Source organism: Periplaneta americana, chromosome 7 (assembly GCF_040183065.1).
Source record: "Periplaneta americana isolate PAMFEO1 chromosome 7, P.americana_PAMFEO1_priV1, whole genome shotgun sequence".
NCBI classification, from domain to species: Eukaryota; Metazoa; Arthropoda; class Insecta; order Blattodea; family Blattidae; genus Periplaneta; species Periplaneta americana.
In genome coordinates, this window is record NC_091123.1 from 150826371 (window position 1) to 150846828 (window position 20458).

General features: G+C 37.2%; 1 protein-coding gene across 4 annotated transcripts in view; it reads left to right on the forward strand.

Moving 5' to 3' along the window:
• The window catches only part of cora (erythrocyte membrane protein band 4.1 like coracle), a 230775-nt gene that overhangs the window by 73816 nt on the left and 136501 nt on the right, over positions 1 to 20458 (forward strand). For all 4 annotated transcript variants that reach the window (XM_069831604.1, XM_069831605.1, XM_069831607.1 and 1 more), the window contains exon 2: positions 8402 to 8585. In XM_069831604.1, the coding sequence (XP_069687705.1) occupies positions 8418 to 8585 (168 nt within the window). In that variant the 5' untranslated portion in view covers positions 8402 to 8417. The remainder of the gene's footprint in view (positions 1 to 8401; positions 8586 to 20458) is intronic.

The following is a 20458-nucleotide window of genomic DNA, read 5'->3' on the forward strand; positions in this document are numbered from 1 at the left end:
ATCACACACTAGACATCTCATAAATTCCACCGCTGAGGCGTCACAGAGCATTAACAAGATAACGGACAAACACCCGGTACCGTGTACTCACGATTACCCACGCCGAACTCGGACGACCGCTTGATTGGGAAGCTTAAATGCTAACCACATAGCTACAATGACGGGCCTTCATTGTACTGATGCTTCAAAAATCGTTTTAAAAATTACTCAAATCAAAGTTCACAACTTCTCTGTCTGCCCCCCCCCCCCACCCCAATCCATGCACGTAGTACAGCGATTTTTCAAAATTATTCGACGGATTGTCTCCTTATTCAGTACGTGCTGGTAATTTCATATGAGAATGACACATGAAATGTTTTATTTATTTTTATATATATTTATTATTTATGTAATTTTGTTTATTTATTTTTTATGCTCGACCATGCCGAAATGTAGTAATTATACACCTGGTAGTAGCCCTTTATTGCACCTCATTAAAGCACACCTATTCATTATAGTTCAATTTTTCAGCCAATGAGAAATCACCATTGTACCTTATAAAACCGCAAGTTTCGATTATTTTCGGATATGCAATCGAAAGACAATTAGCGAAACGTCACGGAGGCTGGAAATCCAATACTGTCGCAGAAGGTTATGTTCTGTTACTATAATAATTAGCGTTAATTGTAAATAATATTCAAATAAATTCAATTTGTCATCTCGTTTTTCAATTCTAAATCAATTTCCAGGTTATATCAAGCCTAATGTTCATGTTATTCTCTAGATTATGTCAAGGTCAATGACATTCGTCCCTCGGAAAAAAGCAATACTTTCGCGTCTGCGCACATCTCACAATTTAGAAGGTCAATTCCGCTGTTCACTTAGATAACCATAACATGAATACTTATTAATAATTTGAAGTTAGAAATATGGTCGAGCATAAAAAGTCGTATGAAACTTGCCTATAATGGTAATTAAGACGCTCGTATGAAAATTATGAAACTCGCTTGCGCTCGTTTCATAAACAAACATACTCGCGTCTTAATTGCTACCATTATAGGCTCGTTGCATAATGTACTATTATCAAACAATTGTCAGGTCCTGGCGGATTAGATGCGTTCCAATACCAATCCTTCATTCCCATCTCAAATATAGATATAAAACAGAATATTAGTAATGTGGATCTCTTCCTATTCTAAGGTAGTAGTTTAAGGTGAGAGGATACTGCCTATCTCGGCAATGTTAATTTCATGTAGTTTGGTGCACGCTACTAAAAAACTGTTACAAATATCTAAACAAAATTTTCAGGTAATGTTTTTACAGTCTTTAGCTTTAATTATACCTACTACAAATTGAAGAATGTTAACAAGTATTGAGATATGAGGGAGAGTAAAAAAGTAACCTTAATAATTGTTTTATTAATTGAATATGTACAATAAGACTACAAACACTTCATCACTTTTCAACGACGCTAAGTAGCTCTGGTCATAGTTTCGTTTTGATTTATTACAAAGTGTGAGTTCTGTGAACGAAACAATCTTTTAGCACCAAAAGTAAGCATTTCGTTGTTGTTATATGTTTTCTAATTGTATTTGTTACTATCAATCATCGGGTGAGCAATAAGAAATTTTAATTTTCATGGTTTATTCAAATCTCTAGTTTTGGGAGCCGTATTTGTTTAAACTTGTACTTTTGAACACAAAAAATATCTTGTACCATGGAACATGTTCCAAGGTACATGATACTATCGGTTTTTGTTTTTATTTTATTTAAGATCATGTCACGAAGTACGTCTGGAGTTAAGAGATCTCCAATTGATCCAGATGCCTTGAAGAAAGCTGTTGAAGCAGTTATTGCTCCTCCAGGAAATAAAATCTAAATCAGAGAAGCCTGCTCTGGTTTATGATGGCAGATACATTTGAAATATGATTGTCAGTTTTTACAGCCATATTCACCTATATTCCATGTGTTTCAACTTACAGGAGCGTATGTTCCATGGTACACGAACCTATTGTACTTTCGAACACGTTACATATCCCTTAATTTCATTTTTTTTTCCCATCCTTAATAGACCTGTAAAGCAGGAAAATACATACAGGAAGTTGTAAAGGAATCTTCAATAATTATTTCAAGTATTTTTTCATTTAAAAAATTTCATTTCTCAAAATTGAAAAAAAAAAAAAAAATCAAATGTGAAAAGTGTTTCAAGGTACTACAGCAGGCCTGCACAAACAGCGCTCAACGAGCGCGCGCGCTCTTTCGGAGCGGGAGAGCGGTGTTTACCGCTCGCTGAAACGGAGAGGAAGATAAGTCAGAATGACATAGACTTGATATAGGAGAGGGAAACGACCACTCAGTTATCTAGTGGAGTGCAGTGTGTAGGCCTATTCTCAGTAACTGTTTCACGTTGCTTACCTACTGCTACAGTACAGTATGGAGGAATCTAAAAGACGGAACATAACATTTAACGATTTACAGCTCGAACTTATTGATCTTCAATGTGACCTAAGGGCTAAAGATCGTTTGAATAATACTACTAGCCTGGTTGAGTTTTACAAGACTAAACATTAGCAATAATATCCACGACTACACAGGGTGGCTGTGAAAATATTGCTATGTTTGGCTCAACATTTATATTTGTGAGCAACTGTTTTCTATAATCAACTTTAATAAAGGCAGACATCGAACATCTGTAACTGATGTTTCATTACGATCAGTAGGCTACTGTTCCTTTCAACTGCCAACAGCATAAAACCTCGTTTTGATGTACTGATAAATAAAAATATAACAAAATGATGGTGTACATTTAAGTAGCTATAGAATTTCTATTACTTCTGTAAAATAAATACTGTATTTCTTTATTAATTAATGATAGTCCAAGATAGTTTTGCAAACACTGAACGGGAATTCATTTCATAAGCACTCGTAACAGTACTTCCTTTTGTGTTTATTTTGTACGAGATCCACCCCTTCTTCCAGTCCACCCTTATACAGAGCGCAGCTAATATCTGCATTCCGCTCGTGAGCTGTGAGCCGGCTCGGAGAGCGCAAACCTTGTGCAGGCCTGTACTACAGTCTCTCCTACCGTCGAAAATATTCAATCTAAATGAGTACATTTTGGAAAACGGTGTTGGACTGGTTGAATGTTTTTCAGTCCTCAAAAGAGCGCTCAGTTATCGGCTGATTACTTCACTCTGTGAATTAACTCGACTCTAGGAAGCGAAAATGTATCGTTATTTCTCAGAAGGGAGTGAAGAGATAAGAATCGTGACGAAATTAAGTTAACCACAAGTAAGATAAGGAATCTGGTATTTGATGTCATTCCGGGACTTTCATGTTTCATCTTACAAAACTGTGAACATGATGACTTTTTTTTCTGATTCTGAGGTGACTAATCTCTTCTTTCCCCTCTGTTTGCAATAATTGATTCCTATGAGTGATCTAACACCCATTTAAGTTCACTTCTTCATGTAGTCACTGACGATGTTTATCTGAATAGTGAGTAATAAAACAAGTTCATTTACTGTAATTTGCACGTAAGTATTGGTTTCTGATTCAAATAATTTGTATTGATTAGTGCTTTTTGCAATCCACTCTTCTTATCTTATGTAATTTATGACATACTGATAAACTGCTCTTAACCTAGGGCATATGTATTGAATTAATGATTATAGTATATAGTGAGTTTCATTTTTCATCGATTGCTGATTAGTGATTAGGTATTGAACAGTAAGTAGGTGTTGTGAACAATTAATGTCACCTTCAAATTGTCCAGGAGTAGCTCAGTCGGCAGAGCATTCGTGCTAAGCGAAGGGTCCCGGGTCACAATTTAAGTCACACAGAATTGTGTGCACTCAAAGTTTGGCTTATAGCGTCTTGCCAGCCCATTTGAGTTGTGTTGATATAAAAGGAAGAATTGTGACGGTGCCATGTATGGTTCCTGGGGTAGCTCAGTCGGTAGAGCATTCGTGCGTTGAGCGAAGGGTCCCGGGATCGATACCCGGCACCGGAACAATTTTTCCCTTGAAATTATTCAAGCCTGCTTCACAAGGGCTTCTACCTGAAAGCCAGATTTGCATAATTTTTCTTAATGTTATTAATTTTGCTATATATTCCCAAAACTTGAAATTTCCCTCGAATTTTATGCTAAATATTAAAATTTTCTAGTCTTTTCTTTTTGTTGAAATGACAAAAATTTGATTTATAGAGTAAAAAAAGTTCACTCGATTTACCATTACTGCTTGTGATGCTTTGGTATGAGACAAAATTGATATTTCTTTCGTATATTATTTTCAAAACTTTACTGGATCAGTTTGATTTTACCAGTTTATTTCCAATAGGCCTATGTCTTCGATGTCCAGACAGTGAATTACGAACTACCGGTACAAAAATCACTGTATCGTTCACTGTCTTGTTCTTTTGTCTTCCCATTTGCTAATCACTTGTTTTGACTTGCAGAAACGTACTGTTACTGGATTGGTTATCTTTTCTAAAATTTTCATATAATAATTATAAACCAATCGATAGGAGAAGAGAGATAAAATATAGGGATTTCTTTGATTTTAGTCGAGACCATGGGACTTATACCTTGATACTGAAGAATGATACTGGAAAGGATTCATGAAACTTGCAGGAAGTACGAGTAGTTTGACGGAATCCAGGTCGACACCAGAAGCACAAGGACTGGAATAACTGTTCCATTTCGAAGACATCAAAGTCTTGGTGGTGTGCGTATATGCGCTGACCCGTACCCTATATTGGTTGTGCATCAACATTTCTCAAAATAGCTTGGCGTCCGCTCCCGCCCCCGCAGCTTGCCATCCGTCGTCCGTCTGGTACCAGGCCCGAGCAGCGAGATGTCCGTACTTTGCAGAGAACCTCTGAAGCATCTATCTATCTATCTATCTATCTATCTATCTATCTATCTATCTATCTATCTATCTATCTATCTATCTATCTATCTATCTATCTATCTATCTATCTATCTATCTATCTATCTATCTATCTATCTATCTATCTATCTATCTATCTATCTATCTATCTATCTATCTATCTATCTATCTATCTATCTATCCATCTATCCATCGATCCATCCATCCATCCATCCATCCATCCATCCATCCATCCATCCATCCATCCATCCATCCATCCATCCATCCATCCATCCATCCATCCATCCATCCATCCATCCATCCATCCATCCATCCATCCATCCATCCATCCATCCATCCATCCATCCATCCATCCATCCATCCATCCATCCATCCATCCATCCATCCATCCATCCATCCATCCATCCATCCATCCATCCATCCATCCATCCATCTATCTATCTATCTATCTATCTATCTATCTGTCTGTCTGTCTGTCTGTCTGTCTGTCTATCTATCTATCTATCTATCTATCTATCTATCTATCTATCTATCTATCTATCTATCTATCTATCTATCTGTCTGTCTGTCTGTCTGTCTGTCTGTCTGTCTGTCTGTCTGTCTGTCTGTCTATCTATCCATCGATCTATCTATCCATCCTATCTATCTATCTATCTATCTATCTATCTATCTATCTATCTATCTATCTATCTATCTATCTATCTATCTATCTAATTCTAATCTATCTGCCCGTCCGTCTCTCTGCCTGCCTGTCTAATCAATCTGTCTTTTCTGTATCCTATCTACCTACTCACCTACCCATGTCTGTATGTATCCGTCTTGTATGGTCCTTGTCTCTCTGTCCTCCTCTCCATAAACGATTTGGGGTTTATCTTGAGTCCATCTTGGACTCCTTTCAATCCAAGATACCACTCATGTGAAACCCAGGTGACGCTGTGTCCGTATGGTGCATTACATTCACAATGGACAGGCATCCATTCATGTCCTGGAAGAGTTTCGAATCCATGCTTTCTTTGTATATCAATTCGATAATTTTTTCAATAGAGACATGATTTTTCAATAGTCTTTGTAAAAGCTTTCTTCTTAACTTCTATTTCCATTATATTTTCACTCCATCATTACTTCGGTAATATCATTATATATATATATATATATATATATATATATATATACATATACATACTGTATATATACATACTGTATGTATGTATGTATATATATACATATATATATATACATATACATACTGTATATATACATACTGTATGTATGTATGTATATATATATATATATCTGGTCGCTGCTGAACTTCAGAGATCCGAAGTGTAGTAAGTTCGGTACAAGCAATATCTGTGCGATTTGAGCGTTGGTGGAGAATGTTTGTGGCCATAGCAACCAGGCGCCAAGTTTGCACGTCGCTAGGATCTGCTGTAGTGTTTGTGGAATCTCATTATCTCGGTTACATGCCGTATGTGACCTTGAGGCTGAATGTCTCGTCAGAAGTGAATACTTATCTTTGCACTTTAAATTCACAATAGCTACAATTTGGTAATATCTCAAATGTTGTAGCCTATTACTCACTATCATCTCTTGCCGACACATCCATCCAATGAAAATTATTTTATAATTGTTTACATAATATATTGTGCTGGGCTGGGAATGAACCCTAGATATTTAGGTCCTGAAGTATTCTCTTTAATCACTACCACGGAGGACGACTTCTTTTGCAGTACTCTTTGGTAACTTTTCTTCACTTGGTCATCTTGCTACTTTAACTGTATTTGTTCTGACGTTCATCTTGATCTTTGTTGTTTGTTTGTAGGCATTGCATGCTGTTGAGTCTTATTATAAAGATGCTGTGCTTCGAAAATCTCAAACAATTATTTATTTTATACAGGGCAGTTTACCGATATAACAAATCGTTATTATTTTTTCATGTAGATATAGGTCATTTGTCCACACCTGTGGAGTAACGGTCAGCGCGTCTGGCCGCGAAACCAGGTGGCCCGGGTTCGAATCCCGGTCGGGGCAAGTTACCTGGTTAAGGTTTTTTCCGGGGTTTTCCCTCAACCCAATACGAGCAAATGCTGGGTAACTTTCGGTGCTGGACCCCTGACTCATGTCACCGGCATTATCACTATCACCTTCATTTCATTCAGACGCTAAATAACCGAGATGTTGATACAGCGTCGTAAAATAACCCAATAAAATAAAATATAGGTCATTTGGTATCTCGTGAAACCTTCCTGCACATAAAGGGAAAGAAAAAGTGGACTGGGAAGCTTTCCTCCCTCGCTGCACTTCCACTCGTACTGTCTTCCTCCGACGAGTTTAGTGCTGGGACCTGAGGTATTCTTGCCATCGGTGCGGGGAGGGGGGTTGCAGGTTTTGTTGCTACAGACAAGCCGAGCCGAGCGGAGTGGGAAGTATTAATCGTCCAAAAACATACAGTCTTCAGTTTGTAGTAGTGTGTGAATATTTCATATACATATTGTTTATCTAGGCCTATATGGTTTTGTTACTAATATATTAAATATATTGTTGCAATTTTTGCTCAAACATCTCTCTGATGTTAGCTATGTTAATATTATATGAATTACTCATATTAAATATTTCACCGTTACAAGTCATTTTTAAGGAAACATGCTGTGGAAAAATTTTTGGTTTTATTCTATTTGAATTTTAGAATATGTGTGATTGGTATCGTGAAAAACAGATTCCTATAATGTCATGCGAAAATCATTTGTTGGTGATATCTTAAAATTCAAATCAAGTAGTTTTACTTCTCAAGTGGGTTCAGCAGTACAGTATATTTAAATTGATTACTTTGCAAATTTAATTCAATTGAACTAATCATTAAATTGCTTAGTATAATTCTTCTTTTCATTTAGGCCTGTGCTATTGTAGTTGTATTAAGATTTTTCTTTTTATTTATTTTATTGTATTTGTAGTTCTGGTGGTGTAATGGCCTTAACTTCACCTGAATAAATAAAAAAATGAATAAATAAATAAATAATAAATAATAAATAAAATTTTCTACACTATTTTCCTTCTCTGAACACGGAAGTACGAATGGTTGTATTTCTACCATATCGCCAAAAATAAATTAGAAAACTAATAGGCATACTGTTCTCGTAAATCGGGCGAATGTTTTCAGTATGATTGTACTTCCTTCCAGGCTGCCTCTGTCACTGTTCCCTCCCACTCCAGTACCGCGCTAGACTAGTCGGAACCGCATTCCTCTCAGCACTAAACTCCTCAGAGGATGACAATAGCTATAGCTTACCCCCCACCGTAAGGTTCTTACTATAAGTTACGACGCACACAAGCATTGGCCTGTTAGCGATATTTCCATCCCTGATGAAGCTGTATTAAGAATTATATCGCCCTTTTTAATCCATCTTCCTTGATGACCGGATATGAAGCCACGAATTTCAGACCCAGCGGCTAACCTGTAAACGGCAAACAACCGACGATGACGTGTATACAGGAACAATGATTTAAAATCATAATCTGTTTACTTGTTTCAGGTTGTAGGGGGGCACCATGCCGGAAGAAACCAAGGTCTCCATAGCTGGGGAGCCTGAAGGAGTAGAAAATGGCCCAGCTAGTTCGCCATCTCCATCGAAGAAGAAGGCGCCAGTTAGCAAAGGAAAGCTTGTTCTTGCCAGAGTGACGCTGCTGGACGGTTCTCTGCTGGATGTCAACATCGAGGTAGGGCGAAGTCCCACAGAATTTTGTTTGCCTTGCATCATGTTGTGTTGAAGTACGGAATCAGTCAGCCAAACAAGTCTTACTAATTGTGAAGCTTTCACTGTGGTTGGTTTAGATTAGATTCGATTGGAGTGAGGTGTAGTCTCACAGTACGTCAGCCATGGCATTTGTATGCTTCCTGCATAGCTGGCATTGTTGAAATAGTTGTGTTTCTTAACACGTTTTTCATGATGTTATAGAAGTCTTCAGAACCATAGTACCAGTACTATAATTTTACTCCCTATTTATCTGTAGTCTAGGTGTTCTTACTTTATACTGTAGGGGTGGAACCTATTTTCTCCCTGTTACTACATGGTGGATTGTAGTAATTGTTTTATTTGTGAGGTTGGATATTATTTTGTAAACTTTGTTTCGAATTTCGGTATTGACAAAATACTATAACTGAAAGCAACTTTCTAACTCTTATGTTGACAGTACTGTTTGTTTGTCTTTGAAGACGCTGCCAACGTTCATGAAACGAAAGTTACTAGAGAATGTTACATAAAATTTGAACATAATAATGTTAATATTAATAATTTTTTTAATTTATTCGTCTGATCCAATATTTTGGGTTTGCCCTGCGACACAGAATAGCTCACAATAAAATTAAAAATTATATAAACAGGTTCCAGACAAAATCGATTAAGACATAAGAAAAAAAATTAAATTGAATGTATACCATAAAGATGCTGACGAAATATCGCTACAGAAAAATTTTTTATGGTGGTGACGATGGCATCTTGAAGATCTCTCGTCAGCTTGTTTTTTTCCCTCCACTTTACAAAGGCTTTCGGAATGGTGCCTCTCGCTCCGAAGAAGAGACCGGTAACTGTGATTTTTTCTATGTTGTATTTCGCCGATAGGTACTGAATCGTGGGCTCGTAGATTTTCTTTTTCTCTTCGTTCACTTCAGATGGTTGAGTGGCTGAGATTTCAAATCTGATTGTAGGATCAATTATTTCGGCTGTCTGTTTATTTCTATTTATAGCTATAATATCGATCCTACGATTGCTTTACCATCAGCAATACAATGAACTTCCTCGTGAACGTCTAGATTTTTGGATCGAAGTGCATCTGCCATCATAGAACGTATGATGTTGTGACGTTTTATTCTAAGTACTTCTCTCTGTGGGCAACTCCCAAGCACATGTGGTAAAGTTTCATACTCACTGCAGTGCCTACAGTGGGTTGTGCCTGTAGAGCGACCAGGGAGAGAACGTACTGGTGCCACCATCGCAGTTATTTTTAGCATTTCTCTCCACACAGAACTTGATAATCCGTCATGCTTGATGATCCACGAGTTGGCTGCAGGTACTTCTTCAAACAATACAACTCCTTTTCAGTAATAACTAATTAATAAGTAGCATACATTTTGAAGTGACATGAGATTTTCGGAGTTCTTACTACCATTTAACGTTGTCAAAATAAATTTCTAGGTCAGGTCTCATGAATCGTAAGCTGTTTAGTCAAATACAGTAATTGAATTTCATGTTGCCAGAGAAAAATACTTTTAAATATTATACCAATGATCACTCAATCAATAAAAAATTGGTAAATAATAATTAATATTATTGTTTCAGTACGTAGCATTGTAATTTTATTTGCTTTGGTGATATCTTATAACAGTTGGCAACATTGAAAAGACGGCCATATTAGCTTCTTAGGAAATAATCTTACGTGACGAGGCGTAATGCAATTCTACAAACACTATAGTCTGCAGTCGCATGTACCTATAAGTAGTAATTAGAAAGCTTGGGAAACAAGAAATAGAAAATTTTGCGTGGATCCCTCTCATTAGAAAGAAAATTATTTTGCGTGGCGTAAAACTATAACAGCTCTACTCCCCTCCCAAAGGAAGTCATGCTAAGGATTTTAATCTCCATCGAAAAGCCACCCTATTTGAATCAACGAACTTACTCGTAGTTTGTGGCGGCAAACACGATAGCTGCTAGACCGCTGTTCAGGAAAATTTACAGGTAATTTCTTTTCCATGAAATAAGTTTCTTCGTTAACAGATCTTCCTCTAGATCTGCGAGATTACTGACGTCTCTCGTGGTCAACTCAGTAAATATAGAGGAGAGGGAAATAGGAGATTCTATCTAGCATTTCTGCGAAGGTTCTGAAGATCTCTATATGATTTTTAAAACTTGTCGAAATAGCAGAACTTTGTCAATGATGCCTCTTTGCAAAATTTGTGGACCACTTTTTGCCAGAAAGCTTACCTCCGTTGTTAAGAGATATCTGAGAAGGACTGCGAGTCTGCTGAGTTTTGTTAACAGATATCTGAGGAGGACTGCGAGTCTGCTGAGTTTTGGCTCTGTGGGAATTTAGCGTTCTCCATTGTTGAATCAGGAATTGCTGACGAAGGAGAGGATTGTAACATTGAAGCGATCATCTTGAAGACTTCCATAAGGTCGATATGGAAACTAGTTGGCAGAGTAGAATTTTCACTCCGTATTTTAACACAGACTACACCACAAAGAACTCTTTAATGTGTCTGTTTTAATCTAGTCGTAATTTTCGTCAATCTACAAAGCAGAGTGGGTTGTGAATTAGCGAAGAGCTGAATAAACAGGTTGGATTGTGTTACCGCGTTGATGTGAATCTGGCTTTCCTCTCATTGTTATTGCCTCTGCTTTCACAAAGGCGTGATGATGTGAACGCGGTTAGTTCTCAGTGGCTGCTATACGATGTGACCGACTTATTCCGACGATGTTGGTGATAGAGACATTATACGAGCTGCATGTTTGTGTCGTTTTATACAGGTTTTTTTTATTTTGTAATTCTTTCATTTACAGTCACAATTATGTCGGTGAAACGATACAATGGTTATGATTTAGTAAGCGAGGAAAGAAGTGATAGAGAGAAATAGACTGGGAAACGGCTTCCGCTAGAAATTGGAATTAAAAAAAAACCCGAAAATGTATGTATGAACTTGAAACTTAGTAAGTAGCAGAAACTATAAGAGAATGTCCGATTAAGTAAGCTTTTGTGAATAAACAAGTTTATATGAGTAACATTTATAGTTTTAGGTCTTTGGATGCAGCATAATGTAACAAAGAAAAAGTTATTTAAACAAGAAATGAGCTTAAAAAGAATAGCATCGAGAAGATCATCATCATTATCATCGATTCGTGCAATCTCTTCAGAGGTCTTCTCAGTGATCATCCATTGATCGGTAAAAGGGCTTATTTTGCCGACCTGGAATCAGGCGTTCTGTCACCGTGGTTTCTCCATTTTTTCTAAATCATTGTACAGGGTCTTTCGTAAGTAACGAGTCTATCGAAAAATTAATTATTTTCGATAATTTTTTGAAATGATGTTCATCCTCATGAGAAAGAACCCTTCCTGAGGCCGTACAGTCGATTTGGAAACAAACACCCCCTCTCCTGCGCTTTGATGACAAGTAAGATACCGAGTCTTCACTAGACACCCGTCCAGGTTCTCTGTCATATTTCAGGACAACTGCTAGAATCCGACATAGAGATATTGAACGTTTCGCATTTCACTGGTGTTGTGTCCTTGATACAGGACACCTCAGAAGAAATCAAACAAACAGAAAAACGTAGGAGTGAATTATTCGGTACATCTCATAGTGGTCATAATTACCAAGCAGGAGTCTCAGTCGATACGGCCAAATAGTATGTTATCTTCTCCGAAAGGGAAACGCATGGAAATCTGTTTTCTTTAAAAATGCAAACTTGTTATTTGTTAAACTCATGTCTCAGCACGTTTTTATGTATTAGGCCTACTTCCTGTGCACAAGATAACATTCAGACAGTTGTCCTCGGTGGTCTAACGGTTACCGTGTTGGCGTTGAATCCGAGTTTCACAGGTTCAAACCCGGCTGAGGACGATGGATTTTTAATGAGCTATGAAATCCTTCGCATGGCTTCCTCTGGGAGGAAATAATTCTGTTGATCATTTGTCGTTGATTTAGGACACTTGAAAGACGCTGTCTCTTATAAAGAGCCCCTGGAAAAATCTGTCGGTTTCTTCTTGCTCATGTTTAATTTCGGCACTGAGCAGTCTCTGCGTTTGGAAACATAAAGGTAGGCCTACACCAGTGAAATTTAAAAAATTTAAAATATTGGACCTACGGTTTTAATTTTTGTGCACATTATTTGGCATAGGAAATAGTATACATATAAGTTTTCAGCTCAATTGGTAAATATTTTGTATATTTTAAAAGTGTTCCATAAAAAATAATTTTAATTTTTTCTCATCTCATATAAAACATTTTTAACTAATATTATGCTATTGTGTAGAACATAATAATAATTGAATGGAGGGAGGGGGCGTCCTCTCTACAACCGTTTCTGAGTTCCCAGGCTTCCGCAATATCTCTGCCAGGATTCATTTCTTAAGAGTACTTCCAAGGGCGCTTTGACACTGTGGAAGGGCCGTTGGAATGGATCCTGTGCTGCTTGGTCACCTTGGCGGTGTGAACTTAGAGCGGAGGGAGGATAGGAAGCCCCCATTGCGTGAGCGGGTGAGGACTCACATGCGGCCGGTGGGCTGGTACACCCTCATCCTCATTCATCCCATACACTTTGGGCTATATAATAGGCCTCAGTATGGCCGACGTGCAAAGGGTCGTCATAACGCGCCCGTAGTCCCTGTGACCTAACCTAACCTAAGTATGCTCATTAGTTTTGTCTAAAAATTGTACTATTGTAGCTCAAATACGAAAAAATATATATATATTGTCAGGTTTGTACAAATTATTTTAAAAAATTCTTTGAAATCCTGCTGAGATATCCATGCGAATTTTCATATAGTATAGAGTGAGGGTGGTGTGGAAAAAATTACTTGCAGCTAGCTTAAAATGTGTGAAAGGAGATGGATTCTGAACATGGGAAAAAGTGGAAAAATAAAAACCGAGAAAAATAGAGTTAAACAGCAGAGACTACAGATGATTTGAAGTGCTCGCATATTTAAAAATGGCTACTGAAGCAAGTGTCTAAAGGGTGCAAGTCTTTGAAATTTTGAGAGGAGCTCTGTAAGTATCGAGATTTTTTTTAGTAAAAATATGAAATTTATATTTTTCGCGAAAAAGATCTTTATTTTACTTCAGTGTATCCACTACTGCAACATTGTAGACAGCCTGTACTTTTTTATTGCTAAAACAAAACATATTTGCATTTGAAGGTCAGCATGTGTTTTTAAAGTACCTCCTTCCACTCAAACATGGAATGCCATATGGCGAATGTGCGTACATTGGTTTCGTGTTACCAGTAGTTGTAACTGCTGCCTCGACTATGCTATCTCCAACTCTCGTTTCAATTATGGGTCTTCGAGGAAACGTTTTAAAAGTTGTTTGGATCCTAGCATTAAAATATATTTACGTCATATTTTGGTGTAAAGGGAAACCATACAGACACTTCGGACATGTTATGAAGACTTACATGGACCGCACTGAGAGTTGGTCTATGGCTTCGTAATCCTATTGCTTGTTGTGTAATGTGGATCACAGTTCTCTTCATACGTCGACGATTTTACAGCATCGTTTTCCGTATTTAATGCGCAACTGACTAGGATTTTCATATCGGTATCGGAGTTTATGTATTAAAGTTATTTCGACTTGGCAATAAACGGATGTGGTGGAACTTTCGTGACGTGTTAGCACGGCGTTTACTCCCTGATGCGTAGAAGAAGAAGAAGAAGAAGAAGAAGAAGAAGAAGAAACTCTGCAAGACTGTCAATCCGTTTTTAGACGACCGTACTCTTTTGTTGTAGGCCTATTTGCCTATGCTGTTTACATGCCTCGTAAGTTGACAGTACTACACGGTACCTGGTTGCTATACAAACAAAAAAACCAAACATTCTAGGTTACTTCACGCACGCAGTGTAGGAAGTAAAATGAGCAAAAATCTGTTCACGTACCGTGTAATTACATTTATATCAGAAATGTGATCGTAAATATGCGCCTGCGTCACACTGTTTCTTCAACGAATCAGCATGTTTATTCACTTATGTCATATAATTTGGGTTTTTGAAAACAGTTATCGTAATAATTCAAGAAGTTAAGCTGTTTTCTGAAATTAGGAGGCGCTATATGTATTTTCATACCTCATTCTATATTTTTCAGTGATCATTGACGCCCAGCCGATTTTCCATGCCTCTTCAATATCTTGATCTTCTTCAGTTTCTGATTCTACGACTTTCAATTCATCCAATTGAGGGGTTTGGGGAAAAAACCAGGCAGCTCCAATTCTTTTTCATTTTTGAGTTGTTTATGCAGAGAGGACAAAAAAATACGCTCTATCGTTTGGTCGAAGAACCAAGTAGTTCCAAGAATTACATTCACAGTTATAACCAGACTTAGAGACTTTGGACCCGATAAAATAAGTTTACTGTGCATGTACTATAGGTTGTTAACTCGCTGCAGGTAGTGAAAGGTAGAGATGTGTTGAGGTAACAACGTTGCTATTTAGAGCAGAGTACGGTAGTATGGGGAAACACACATATGTAGATTCTGAAAGTAAATATACACTACACAAGGACAATGTCAAGAAAATATAAAAAGCATTTATTCTCCTGTCTTTTATAAGCATTTGTGATCAATTATACACAGTGTTAATGGTGGAAATAAACATGTAGCAATTTTAATTTCTTCATTTATCCTATTGGTCGTCTTTAGGAAGTGCAGTTACAGTACCGAATTGCAATGTACTACAAGATACATTTTCAGTGTCTCGACCGTAAATCTTTTCCGGTTATCTGCCAAACACGTCGCATGACGTGATAGGAGCAAAACGAAAAAACCTAACATCATTGCAATCTCTAAGAGACAGTCCTTTATTCTCGGGTGACTCCATATCCACTAATTTGCTGTTTATAACACAGTCTAGTATATACAGTCACGAAGCTTGAGTTGCGAGGGTGCTAGGAACAATAGACTGTGCCGGTACTATTTTGCATTGTTTGTAATGAGGCGATATTAGCGATCCTAATGGTTAGCAACTATCTATGGATGCATATTTACTACGTATTGAGCTGCGTGAATGTACATACTAGACTGTGGTTATAATGCATTTTGGACCTGCCTCTTCTGTACATGCTTATTGTTTGGCGGTAAGTTTTTCTTCATTATCTCGAAAAGTACTGAATTGGAACTACCTGGTTTCCCCCCCCCCTCCAAACTCCTCGATTGTATTCCTTCCAGCTCTGATTCTCTCAGCACGATACCATCCATGATTGATTGATTATGAAAGAGACTCACGAAAACAAAAGCTCAAAAGCTTTATTTACATTTACACAAAAAAACATACGTCATAGAAATAAACTCCAAATCTCCTTACACATTTATCGCTTAAAAATAAATTAAGATTTTAAATTTCCGTTTAATCTTTCTTTTTTAGTCGGTTTAACCTCCCCCTTTTTCGTCTTCCTGCCACTGCGGGTAGGGGAAGGAGAATCACTGAATCACACACTAGACATGTCACAAGACAGCGGACAGACACCCAGTCCCATGGACGGAAGTTAAGTCCGTTTAATATACAAAGTTAAAACGTATAATTTAATGTATTTATTGTAATTAAATTAAATGACGATCGTCTATAAAAGTAATATGCAATACAGAATCTCGGAAGTAGAAAAGACTCTACTTCGTCTCGTTTTTTTCTTTCAAACTTTTCCTCGATTCTGTATTAACGCACTTGCCGCAATCGTATCACAATATACTGTACTGCCTGATATTCAGGACATGGATTAAAGGGTGGTTTACAATAAACCGTGAACCGAAACAAGAACGAGAACAAATAATGTTAAAATAAATGTGAGCATTCACAATAGTTAATTGTGAATATTCACATTTTAATACATTTATTTTAACAATATTTCCGTTCTCGTTGTCGTTTCCGTTCCCGGATTATTGTGAACCAGTCTAAAGGCTGGTTCACAATAAACCGGGAGCGAGAACCAGAATGAAAACGAGAAGCAGAGGACGTGAATATGAAAAGCTTTGATTCACAATAAACCGAGAACGTAGACGACTATGCATATAGAGAAGAAACATTTGTAATAGAACAAAAATGAACACAACAGTAGTTATTGAATTGAAGCATGAATATGTAGTGTGTAATACAACCAATCTGTACTAATGATAAATCTGTAGCCGAAATTTTTCTGGTAATTTTCGATTTTCCAAAAATAATTGGTCCTAACATATATGATTAACCACCCTGAAACCGAAAATCGCTTTTTTGACATTTTTGTTTGTATGTCTGTCTGTCTGTCTGTATGTTTGTTACCTTTTCACGCGATAATGGCTGAACGGATTTCGATGAAAATTGGAATATAAATTAAGTTCGTTGTAACTTAGATTTTAGGCTATATGGCATTCAAAATACATTATTTAAAAGGGGGGTTATAAGGGGGCCTGAATTAAATAAATCGAAATATCTCGCTTATTATTGATTTTTGTGAAAAATGTTACATAACAAAAATTTCTTTAAAAGTAAATTGCGATAAGTTTTATTCCTTGAAAAAAATTGATAGGACTGATATTTAATGAGATAAATGAGTTTTAAAATTAAAATAACTGTCATCTAAGGCCGTGTAATGAATTAAAAAACAAATGACTTCGTCTATAAGGGGCCTTGGACAGCAACAATCGAAAGCTATGAAAGATAGCCTACAGGGAATGTTTCTGTGTTTGTATGAAGTAATATCGGAAGCTAAATTAACCGATTTGTATAATTAATTATTATTTCACCATTGGAAAGTGTAGTTTCTCTAGATGGACATAATGCTATAATGTTATTACAGTAACTTCTGATATAATATAATATATAATGTAATGTAATATTTTATAATATAATTTAAGTTATTTGAAGGGTTCAGAACCATAGTGGGCCAAGCGCCATTTACTGAATACGTAGAAAACAAGGGTTAAAATTAAGTTATTACTATAATTCAATGGAAACCTATAACAAGTAAAATAAAATATACACATTAAATCTAAATGATGTCAATCTTCATTAAACTATGGTTGCATGTAATAAAAATTAAGAAACATGTTAAAGGAATTGTCATTGCACCAAATGAGTGTCTCTGGACCAAAATGATAGCATTTTAATTATTTGGATGCAATTTAAATTAAGTAACATATTAAACGATTTATCCTTCTATCAAACACGAATGTTCCCTGGATCAAATGTCCTATTTTAATTATGTAATTACTTTATATTTATTTCTAACGGGTGCAGCGGAGCGCACGGTTACGGTTAGTACAGTAATAAAGTGTTCAAAGATGCAGCTATTGAAAGCCACGTATTCTCCTTCATTTTCTCATCTTTATACCAGGTGCGCCGCTTATCGTAAATGTGAAGATTTTCCTCAACACTCAATATTAGAATCTCATCAAATAAAACTTGCTCTATCATGCACAGCACAGAACAAAATAATGCACTGGTTATGTCACGGTCTTCTTGCTACAAAATATACGACGACAAAATAGCTTCTAGATGGCAATAGAATGAATCTAGTGGGCTGTGATCGGAAACGTGAACGCCAAACTTGAAACTTGGCCAACTCTGCGTTCCCGATCCCGGGCTCCGGCAAGCTTTTCGTTAATTGTGAATGCTCACATTTAAATGTACACATTTTAACAATTTTACCGTTTTCGTTTTCGTTCCGATTCTCGTTTCCGGTTTATTGTGAACCAGCCTTTAGCTATAACCGTAGAACTCACTGATTTTATCCCAACTGAACGTTTGGTTTATTCGTTTATTTGTGAAATTTAAACTTGCAGTGTTTTGCGGCGTAATGAGATTCAAATACGGGTGCACGTGGGATGTTGTTAATCACTATAAAACATGTCTTACTTTTTTGAAAACCAGATCCAGAGCGGCTCACAAAGGCTGCAGCCAACTAAAATCCGGTCGTCGTTGTGCCTGTTCTCAATCCCCGTATGAGAATTACAAGTCATTAAAACTTTTTCAACTGTTGCACCAGCTGCACAGGCGAAAATGAGGATGAATGTGCTGAAACTGAAAGTAATCTGTTTTGACACGTGTTTCCCTCCCGTGTTTGATGTACCTGCGTGCGAATCGAGTGAATGGGAAGAGGATCAAAGCCTTACACTCTCAATGTATCATCTGCGTAATTCGCGTAATCCCGAAAATAAACTGTGAACTTCAGGCATGCATTCCTCATCGAGATTGTTATCACTGTTGAAATTCTAAATGTAATTTTCTTCATAACTCAGCATCTGGCTACAATTCAGCGTAGTTGCTTTTTATGCCCGACAGGAAAATGGAGAGCAAGAAACTGAGTATGTGTGTTTCTTGTGTCATCTAAAAGGCTGGCTTGAGCCATGCTGAGCACGTAACCTGAGAGTCAGCAGTAAAGTCACAAGTCTTAATAATAATAATAATAATAATAATAATAATAATAATAATAATAATAATAATTTTTTAGTTGGTTATTTAACGACACTGTATCAACTACGAGGTTATTTAGCGTCGATGAGATTGGTGATAGCGAGATGGTATTTGGCGAGATGAGGCCGAAGATTCGCCATAGATTACCTGGCATTCACCTTACGGTTGGGGAAAACCTCGGAAATAACCCAACCAGATAATCAGCCCAAGCGGGGATCGAACCCGCGCCCGAGCGCAACTTCAGACCGGCAGGCAAGCGCCTTAACCGACTGAGCTACGCCGGTTGATGATAATAATAATAATAATAATAATAATAATAATGGTGTTGGTGATGATGGCTTACAAAAACCATGCATAGATTGTAAGAAACTGGCAGGAACTTGCTCACGATATTAAAGAGAGCGGTGAAAACAGTGAAAATATCACAATCGGCAAGCTCTTTTTGTGAATGGGAAGACTCGTTCAGCTATTGCCTACCCACAGTGTAAATCAACGAGTTCTACACGAACACTGGAGTGCAACTGAAGCTTGTTTCATTACACTTTCAACTCAGATTAACAATTACTTTTTTGTACACCATCATTATAAACAGTCTTTATCGTTAGTCAAGTCGTGCACAATATGCCACATTATTGTTCCAGTGCCAGCTTATTTTAGTTGGTTATTTAACGACGCTGTATCAACTACTGCGTTATTTAGCACCGATGGGATTTATGATAGCGAGATGGTATTTGACGATGTGAGGCCGAGGATTCTCCGTAGATTACCTGAAATTCGCCTTACGGTTAGGGAAAACTTCGGAAAAAACTCAACCAGGTAATGAGCCCAATCGGGAATCGAACCCACTGCCACGCCCGAGCGCAACTCCGGATCGACAGGCAAGCGCCTCAGGCGACTGAGCTAAGCCAGTGGCTACCGTGCCAACTACAGGGACATAATTTTATTTTTACTAACATTTCTAATACTAATCTGGCTATACCTTTGGATTAACGGTTGAGAACCGGAAACACCGTTTGCTACTCCCTTCCACGACTTGAGTTCGATGATACTGGCGTAAAATACAAACAAATCACTTTACTAGGTATAGAAGGGATGAAAAGTAGTTCATCCATTTACGTAAACTAGGAAATATCCCGATTATGAGTTTGATAATTTTCATTAGGTTTTTGTTTAATAAAAATACAGTACTGTATTAACAATGAGTGTTTTTACTCACGAACTGCGCTATCCATTCGGACATATTCATTATGCAGTGTACAGCACTTAGCGTACAATATAGAGAATGAAGTTAAATAGAAAAAAGTCATAATATGGATATTTAAACCCAATTTTGAAAATGTGACACTATAGACTATTGTACCTAATTCCGATTACCAGTTTCGTCCTTCGTACTAGTAACTCATGTTGAAATAATTTTGTACCTACTCTATAAAAGAGTACCTTACG